Source organism: Falco peregrinus, chromosome 12 (assembly GCF_023634155.1).
Source record: "Falco peregrinus isolate bFalPer1 chromosome 12, bFalPer1.pri, whole genome shotgun sequence".
Lineage (NCBI taxonomy): Eukaryota > Metazoa > Chordata > Aves > Falconiformes > Falconidae > Falco > Falco peregrinus.
Genome location: NC_073732.1, coordinates 6,384,694 through 6,394,177, shown reverse-complemented (window position 1 = coordinate 6,394,177; position 9,484 = coordinate 6,384,694). Strand labels below are relative to the sequence as shown.

Here is a 9,484-nt window from a genome sequence, read left to right as displayed (position 1 = left end):
GCAGAGCAAGTCAGCCAGTGGAGGAATGGCATAGAAATCTTGCTATACCCATGTTAATGTAAAGCTGCCTTTGGATTTAGTTACAATCTTTTTTTTTTTTTAATAATTTTTTTTTTAAATAAGCCTGACATGTGTGCATGTATGTGAGCATGGGCATACATGATCAGGGCAGGGGAGGCAACAGAATTTAGTCTGAAGCCTTTTACCATAAGTTCCAAGTCTCTGTCTCGGCAGTCCAAGTCTGTAGTGACTGAAGCCCTGAGGAATGTTTCCAGGTGTGGTGTAGACAGGGAGGGTGAAAAAGTCTGCCACATGTGAGTGAACAATTTATTTTATAATTTTTTTCAAAGTAAAGAGGAATCACATCCAAAGAGATATGCATCACCATTTATAGGAACAATTCAATTTCTTTTTACCTGAAAATGCAAACACAAAACGTTATGGAAGGAAATAAAAAAAGTTAGGACCTGTCTCCTGGGAATGGGCAGTTCTGTTTTTTATGAAATCTTTTCAGACCTGAATATTTGAAGTATGTACTTCCCACAAAAACCTCTCCACACATCATCCCAAGTAACTAACATGCAGCATATGGATCAAGGCTTTCGCGTGGCTGTTTTTTCACTATTTTGTAATGGGTCTTCCAAGGACTCCTTTAAAACAAAATAATAGCACACCCCATCAAGACAGCAGTTCAGGTTTGCCCAGCAAAGGGTGATCTGAATGATATCTCGTAACACTTGCTGAAAACTGGTGTGAATTATGTTATTCTTCACCAAAAAGTACACCAAGTATGCCACGTGGTACGGTGTGAAACAGACCAAAAACGCAACAAGGTTTGTCACCACTATCTTCTCTGCCCTAGTGATATGTGTTTGGGGGTTGCCTGTTTTTCTGTGCTTTCTCAAGCACCTGATGGTCTGAGCAGTGCAGAAGGTCATGGCTGCCATGCTGCCAAAGAAGATGGTCTCCAAGGCGCTTAACAGGCCTGCATTTTCCCACGTGCTCTTGGAGAAATTATGGAAGCAGGATGAGATGTTCTGGCCCTTTCCATGCAGTTGGAAAGTACAGACCGTCCCAGCTGAAGTGCCCAGGCAGATGACAGCACAGACCATAGCAGCTTTCTTGGTGGATCGCAGGATGGGAGCTGTGAAAGGGTGCTGGATAGCAATGTATCGGTCTACACAGATGCAGAGGGAGATGAGGATGCTGCCATACATGTTTACAAAGTAAAGGCTCTCCAAGGTGGAGCAAAATACAGACCCCAAGTTCCAGTGGTCCTGAAGGTGATAGGAAATGATTTTAAAAGGAAGAGTAAACAGCAGCAAAGTATCCAGGAAAATAAGGGCTATCATGTAGACTGTAGATTCTGACAGCTTTTTAACTTTAAAAAACAGGAACGACAGAGCCATCACGTTGAACAGCAATCCCAGGGTAAATGTGGGGGTGTATGTGATGAGCTGGAACAGTTCCACAATAGTGCTGATATTGCTCTTGCCATGGGTGTCATTCATATTTCCAGGTGTGCTGGAAGAGAATAAAATCACCTTCCCCATAAGGAAGAATGAAAATCACATTTAAGACATGGTACAAATGCTGATGAGGTCTCTATGTGTCCACAGACCTGGAGATGCTTTTTCCTCTTGTGCTGCTTAGTGCTAAATTGGAGCTCTCGGTAACATGGAGCTGCTCAGTGGCAAGGGGTCTTGAGGCAAGGTTGTGCTCGAGGAGCAAGGCTTTCTGGGGTCCAAACGTTACTTGCACTATTACCTGTTACCCCAGACAATGCTGCCCTATAATTTAGGCTGGACAGAGTATAAATATGACTGCACCATCCCCTTGGAGTGATGCGATCTCTTTGCAGAGCCAGGGTAGCAGCCCCTGATTTTAGTGTTACTTGGATTATGACAATGGAAGCAATTAGCTGGGTCAGGTTTCTTGAATCTCAAGCTATTGTAAGAGACCTTGGGGAGCCAAGAGCACAAGGGTCCCCAGTGTTTATTAATGTGAAGCTCCCAAACAGTCGTTGCCATCCTGCACCCTCTCCCACCACCACTGGGCACAGAAGGGCTGTGATTACCTCTGCCCCTTCTGACAAGCTTGCTAAAAGCAGCAGGCAGGAAGTTTCAAACCGGCTATTCGCAGCAGAGGTTAAATCTTTAGAAGAAGAATGTAATTTAAAAACATAAGCTTTTGTCTAAACCAGCCAGACTTACCACAGCGGATAAATTTGCATCTGCAGAGACAGAGATTTCAGAGAACATGCAGCTGGTTTCTCCTCCACAAAGAGGGGACAAAAAATGTCGAGGTAGGCACCCTCTGAGCAGGGGTCATGAAGTAATTCTCTTCTTTAGAAGAAGGGTGCTGGTTTGATCCTGCCCTCAGACTCTCCTGATAAGAAGCAGGAAGGCTCTCATTGGTTTCTGCTACACTGGTCTCAGCCAGAACAGCTTACAAATGCAAACGCCACAGGTCCTTTCTTCCAGCCAGTTCCGTCACAGCAAATGTAACCTGTAAATAAAGCCTTTCAGAGATCTTTCTGTCAGCACCCAGAAATTATTTTTGCCTACTGTTCTCTAATTGTTATTACTATGACCTAGTGCCTTTCCTACACGAGTTACTGATCTGCGTTCTGTTTCATTTCAGATTTGTCAACTGATTGTCAACTGTGCAGTAAGAGTTCCTGTTCTGCCGATTAAGTCACTCCCCGAGTATTTCAGAGGTAAGCTCTCCCGTGCTGTGGTTTGAGAGCAATTCAGATCAGCAAAAAGGAAATTTATTTCTTGCTTAAAACCTAGCAATTACTGTTAGGAAGCTAGAGCAGGTTGGCTGTTTGCTGCTTAGGGACACACTGATGCCAGGTGAATGATTCTTTAAGTGACTAGTTTAATTTACAGAAGTGAGAAAACCAGCTCCAGAAACCCAGTATGATGAGGAGAATGGGGTGCTGGTGGGGCTGTGGGTGCAGCGGGGTGTGTACCTCCGGCAGCATCAGGTGCAGGGATCCAGCCACAGCTTCTGTCCTGCTGTGGCAGGTGTAGGTTTTACTCAGTTCCTTGCAGAAGGCAGTGCTGCTGGCTGTGTAAAGCACTTAGGCTCTTTTTTTTTGCAGAGCACCGCTGCCTGTAAGGCATGACAGGGGACATGGCTCACTGGGGCAGCCTGTTTTGCTGCTGTCTGTGAGGGACTGAGGGGGGTTTGAGGGGAAATAATGAAATTCCCTCACTCAAATAAAACAAAAAGCATGGGAAAGCCTGAGTTTGTGAAGCACTTGGGGATCCAAGTGGCTGGAGGGGAGAAGCACTCCTTGTTATGCTGCAGGTTGTTCGCTGCCTGGGATTTAAACCCCACTGCAGCCATGGGGCTGGAGAGTTTGTTGGGAGCTGCACTGGGTCATTCAGGTGGCCTGTGGTATATGAGGGGGTTACACTGATGAACTGGACAGAGCTACTGCCCTCGGACAGCTACTGCTACATACAGGGTGGCCCAGGCTAGGCAACCCAGTATGCTGGATCCCCTGTGGCCAGTGAAGCACTGTGAGCCTAACGCTGGGAGGCAACACACTACTGAAAGCCAAAAGGTTTAAAGTTAATTAAGGAATTACTGAAAAGTAATAAATATTGACAAAGTTCTTAATTGCGTCTGTAAGAGATTTCTTTAGTCTTTTTTTTTCCTTTTTTTTTCTTCAGTCTTTTTTTGTTTGTTTTGTTTTTTGATAGTGTGTCTAGGAAATTCTGGGTCTAGAGAAATAGAATTGCAGCTTCTTACCAAGATTTTTACCTCTGAAAAATCTAGCTATGATTCAAAGATCTTTTAGACTAGAGTCTTGTGTAGATTTATAAACAAAACAGAAAAAAATTAAAGCATAAATGCAAAGGGTAACTGTTCATTCTTAAAAAAAGAAGTAGATATGTTATAAACAAAACAAGTTATGTAAAATATACTTAGTTTTCATATCTGGTAGCAAGAGGAAAGCTTTTAAGGCAAGGTTTCACTACAATGAAATATTCTCTCTTGGCATCTTACCTTTGTGCTGTCTCTGTCTCTGGTTTTGTACTTTTTCTCCTCAGCTTGTAGAATTCTCAAGTCTTGTGTTTTCTTTTAAGGCAGTGGAGTGAGCTGCATGCAAAATAACTTCTGTACAGGATGTCTGAAAGTGTGGAGTGCTTCTGATTTTCGTTTCATGACGTACTTCCATTACAACATCGGTCTCCCCACACTGTGTCTGCATATGCATACTATGTACATAGTATGTCACGCAGAGCTCGTATAAGGATGTAAATACATGGCTTTGTGGGGCTAGCGTCTCTGTGAGTCACCCATCTAAAATACTTTCCAGTAACAGAGAAGGGAATTCTGACCCTACAGACCTTTCTCTGATTTTTTTTCTACAAGACGTGACTTTTTTGGTTGCATGTAACATCCGTGGGTAGAGTATTATCTGTCAAAATGTGCTTTAAGCTAAATCCTGAGATGTCGTTGATTCCCTTACTTTTCATCATACCAAAAAGGAAAAACAGATAATTTATTTTCAGAGGTAATCTGATACGGTCACTTCAGGTTGGTATTTTAAAAAAAGACAAAGGTCACTTCTAAATCTGTTTATACTACTAGCGAATAGTGAATGTACCCATGGAGAGTGTCTGGTGCTGATTTTGTTCAGGGGGGAAGGGAATATTTTTTTTTTCCACCATTGTGTGCATGTTTGCAATCTTCTTACCAAAGGGGAAAAGAAAGGCCAGAGGGGTAGTTTTGCTTATTTCTCTGCAAACCCCTTAAATATCAAAACCGAGGATTATATTGGTTGAATTCAAACTGTGCATTTGTGAAATAGATATGGGATAGGAGACAAGGGAAGAAATAGTACTTGGGGTTTCCCCATGGTATTTTAGTTGAAGTTACTCTACTTACGGAAAAAAACCAAAGCAACACCATCAAGGGGAAAAAACATTATAGAAGGTCTAAGCAAACAATACCTCATCGCATTCCTCAGCTGTGTTTTACTTCTGGGTATCCAGTGGTGGTCTTGTGACCATGACTGCATTTTGAGTGTTACCAAAAAACCCCCACAACACAGGCAGGTACCACGAGCGTGAAGAGGCATTTGGGGCCTGAATCAGCCAGGGTGGTGGGAACTGAAGCTGCTGTGAGCATGTGACGTAAGCTCAGCTGCCTGAGGGCTCTCTGTGCTCCTGCCCCGCTTCGGGGTTTGCGTGTGCCAGTTCTGATGCTGCCGTCAATGCTCAGAGAGGATGCTCTCTCTTCCCTTTTGTCGTGGTCTAACCCACAGCTAAGCCTCACACAGCTGCTTGCTCACTCCCCCAGCATCAGCATGGGGGAGACAATTGGAAGAGTAAAAGTGAGAAAACTCGTGGGTTGAGATCAAAACAGTTTAATAGATAAAACTAAAGCCAGGCAAGCAAAGCGAAACAAGGAATTAATTCACTACTTCCCATTGGCAGGCAGGTGTTCAGCCATCTCCAGGAAAGCAGGGCTTCACCACATGTAACAGTTACTTGGGAAGACAAATGCTATCGCTCCCAATGTACCCCCCTTCCTCCTCCTCCCCCCAGCTTATATACTCAACATGACATTCTGTGGTATGGAATATCCCTTTGGCCAGTTTGGGTCAGCTGTTCTGGCTGTGTCCCATCCCAGTTTCTTGTGCCACTCCAGCCCTCTCGCTGGCAGGACCTAAGAAACTGAAAAGTCCTTGACTTAGTATAAACGTTACTTAGCAACAATTAAAAGCATCACTATCTTATGAACATTGTTCTCACACCAAATCCAAAACACAGCACTGCAGCAGCTACTAAGAAGAAAATTATCCCAGCTGAAACCAGGACATGCATTCAAGTTTTCCCTTCACACACTTGGAGCTTTCTCTTCTCTTTCATTTTCTCATTGATACTGATATTCTCCTGCCACCCAAGTGCTGCCCACCTTGCCAGAGGCTGCCCAGAAGCCTGCCTCCTTGGGTGTGCTCACTGCACAAAATCCTATGTGGCTACATGTCTGCAGAAAGATGCTTTGGAAAGGGGAGGAGGAGGAAGTAGCAATGCCAGTGTTGGCACATCATAGTTTAGCCACTGCCAGTGACCAGTGGTTGGTCTGCTTTTTTTTTTTTTTCCCAGGAAACACCCTTGTGAGTTTTTTTAGGGAGGGATCTGAGCAGAAATGACCAGGAAGGCATGCAGGGGGTATAAATGCACTTGGGATGAGGTGTGAAGGCTCCTCTCCCTTCAGAATTGAAAGGGTGAAAAAGGATGATGCTGAGGGCTGATGGAGAGGGGAAAATGAAACTGAGCGAGCAGCGTAATGGAAAGACTGGGATAATCCATGAAGGACTCAGGCTGTTGATTAATAGCTTTCTTGTGATGCAGGGGTGAGAAAGCTGCGGGCAGCCAAGGTACCTTTTCTTGCTGCAGGCCGTACTCTGTGCTAATGGGATGTGACTCTTCTCAAAGTCCTTAAGACCAAGCGTGCTTTCCTTTTCTTGCAGACCTGGGAGGAGGACCACGTCCTGCAAACTCTGCTCTGTCTTTGGCACTTCTGTGTATGTCACTGATGCCATCAGCATGTGAAGCACCTGCTGCTTTGTGTGATTTCAGATGCTGAATGCATCATGTTCCTTTTTCCTGGCAGTGGAGCTGTCATTTGCATTTTTTTTGCTGGTGTTGAGGACTTTGCCATATCACTGCTGCCACACAGACCTCCCTTTCAGGCCATGCGTGTGCTGTTGGGTGGCACTGAAGCTGGGCGGATTCCCTGTGCTTGCCCTTGGGGCTGACCTCCTCCTTGCTGTGCCAGTCATCCCAAGGCGCTGCCAGTTTGTTGCTGCGCCCTGACACTGGACTGCACTACAGACAGCAGTGCCATGGTCCTGGCTGTTCAGCTTTCAGGCCTGGCTTTCAAGAAGTGTCAGTATGGGGCTAGTGCTGCTGACATCCTTCCAGTTTAGGAGCTAAATCAGTAACCACTGCAGCAGGCAGGATTGTGCAGTGGAGACATAGTGTTTTTTTCTTGATCTAAATCAGAGTCTAACCAATGAGAAAAATATTTGCTCTGTTGGAGAGGAGAGAGCATCCACTGCTGTGATTCCCTTGCTTTCTTCCTTGATTTCCCCCAGATGCCCTTCAAGTCTTCTCCACTTTTCAGTTTCGTTCACCTCTCCAATGTCCCCAGGCCCCTGCTTTTAGTTTCTTGAAGGTCTGCTCTAGCTCTGTGCTGGGGAGGAGGATTCAGAAGCCAGCCAGAAGGAAACAGCAGGAGGTTGGACAATGGAGGCTGCAACAGAGCTATGTGTGGATGGTCCCAGAGAAGCTTTTACTGCTAGAGTGTGCTTGGTTGGGGTTGCCATGAGGTGCTGACAGCTCCTTGATCCTGCTATGAGGCCTCACTGGGTGGCACCCAGGAATGCCAACCTCTTTGTGTCCCACCTGGCATGTGGGTCAGGAGGCTATTGGAGCCAGCTCCTGCCTGTCAAGGGCCATGGACCATGTACTCGCCTTAGGTCATTGCAGCATACCACCAGGGCTGCCTGCAGCCTCTGTGTGAGCCAGAACTTGGATGAAATGTCCCATCACTTAAATCTGGTGGCTCTGCAGAGCCATTTGTTATTGAGTTACTCCATCTCGTGGCTACAGGGGAAATGAGAAGCTTCAGCTCTGTTATGTCTCTGTCTCTATCTGTGGTTGATCACCAGGAGGAACAGCTTATCCTGTAGCTCAGACGGCTTATCCCCCAACTCGTCTCCATCAGCCAAGCACTAGACTCACCAGCCTCTCTGTTTGCCCTGTCTTCACTGGCCTCTGTGTTTGCTTCACCATCCACATCATGGACAGCTCAGGAACGATGAGAAAAGGGAGAGCCAAAAGTCTGACAGTGATGGGCTGGGAGAGCTGAAGCACAGAAACAGCTGGAATGGAGCTTTTCTGTAGAGGAACTGATCATAAGTACTACCTGTGGTTTGCTGGTAAAGCTGAGAGGTCAGGGCCAGGAAGGTGCTGTGCTGGTACAGAGGTCTGACCCCAGGCGATGGTCTTCTCACTGGTCTTCAATGTCCTCTGGAAGGACTCTACAGCTTGAGAGAGGCACCAGCAAACCTTGGCTGTGCACCAGGGCCAAGAGTGTTCCAGTGGAGAAGGTTCCTTTCAATGCTGAGGGAGCTAAATCTGCTGCTTGGGAGAGCAGGTAAGGTGCTTTCTCCCTTTGAGCCCTGACATGTTCAGTTGTGAAGTGATCTAGTATTTGTGGAGAGGCGTGTCTCAGTTTCCACAGAGAAATCAGCTAAGGATGTTCCTGTGGGACTCCTGAGGCCAGGTCAGCAAGGTGGGTATTTTTTGTGTCAGTGCTTTGAGATTGGTGAAATTTGAGACTGGTGACATTTGAATATACCAAAAGGAAAATAAATTCATTTTCTGAAATTTTCTACTACATTCTAATCTAAGGCCCAGGCAATTCAGGCATTCATTCCCCTACATCCTTATTCTGCTAACGCTCAAGCTGCAGCACCAACGGCAACAACCTGGTGGAGATCTGTCTCTTGTGTTGCAGCTTTTGCACCTTTAGTTACTCTCAGACTCTACGGAGCAGGCATGCATGCGGGACTCAGGCACCGTGGCTGAGGGCCCTACATACCCCATGAGAGCGTATGCCTCTTTCCAGCCTAATGGCTGAGTCATTTTGACACTTCTAAGGTATTTTTGTTGGTCTGGTTTTTTTCCTACTCAAACCATTAGCTACACTGGTCTTCAACTCATATTTGCCTTTGAAAGACTTGAGACAGCATTTTCGTAAATCAGCTACTTCCTAACAGATCTTACAACCTCCAAACCGTAAGACCCCTCCCCCAGCATCATGAGACTGGCACTTCAGCTGTAATTTTGCAAGGTGAAAAAAAAAAAAATCACTTACTGAAGATGATCAAAGAGATCTCATTTTATTTCTCACACCGCAGAAACACATGTACAACTCTGGGAAAGTAACTGTGTAACTGGACCTCCTTTCCAAAAGTCATTTGTACACATTTTGAGCCAACTGGGCAGCTCATATGGCTGAGGAACTGCATCCTGCTGGGATGCATCCCATAGTAACCAGGAGAGTCTCAACCAGACCCCACATGGCTCACAGCTCCATTTCTTCTTAATGGGAAAGGTCAGTTTTCCTTGCCTCGTTTCTGGGGCCTGTGTAATAGCACAGCATGAGTGGGTGAGAAATTGTTAAGCATATTTATGGCAGCCCTTGTGGCAGGGAGGGAACTCCATTGGATGTCATTGCGAGAAAATAACAAAAAGAAGAACATGAGTCATTTCAAATGAAAGAAAAAGCGCTTCTAATGTGGCGTCCTGCCTTTGACTGAAGCCAGCAGTGGATGTTAGGGGAAGAGCATAAGAAACTGTGTTCCCGTTGCTGACAATGCTTCCAGCAGTAAGCAATTTAGGAAATAAGCAAAGCTTGATCATAAAGGCTCCCTTAGGTTCCAGAC

At 45.6% G+C, this 9,484-nt stretch overlaps 1 protein-coding gene and 1 long non-coding RNA gene across 3 annotated transcripts; one reads left to right on the top strand and one right to left on the bottom strand.

The window, feature by feature from the left end:
• Positions 1-294: 294 nt before the first annotated feature.
• Positions 295-2,346, bottom strand: LOC101916297 (lysophosphatidic acid receptor 6-like). Of its 2 annotated transcripts, none has more exons than XM_055816924.1 (2): positions 2,214-2,346; positions 295-1,524 (listed from the first exon to the last, which is right to left on the bottom strand). In XM_055816924.1, exons 1-2 carry the CDS (start codon positions 2,231-2,233, stop codon positions 594-596), a joined length of 951 nt encoding a protein of 316 aa, XP_055672899.1. In that variant the 5' UTR covers positions 2,234-2,346; the 3' UTR covers positions 295-593. The 2 variants fall into 2 exon arrangements, with proteins under 2 accessions (XP_055672899.1, XP_027635278.2); XM_027779477.2 differs by having other exon boundaries at positions 295-1,544; positions 2,214-2,343.
• An 82-nt stretch (positions 2,347-2,428) lies between these two features.
• Positions 2,429-8,365, top strand: LOC129785371 (uncharacterized). The gene is made up of 4 exons (XR_008749353.1): positions 2,429-2,510; positions 2,644-2,719; positions 5,075-5,156; positions 6,500-8,365. It is a non-coding gene; the product is annotated as an uncharacterized LOC129785371 (long non-coding RNA).
• Positions 8,366-9,484: the final 1,119 nt, after the last annotated feature.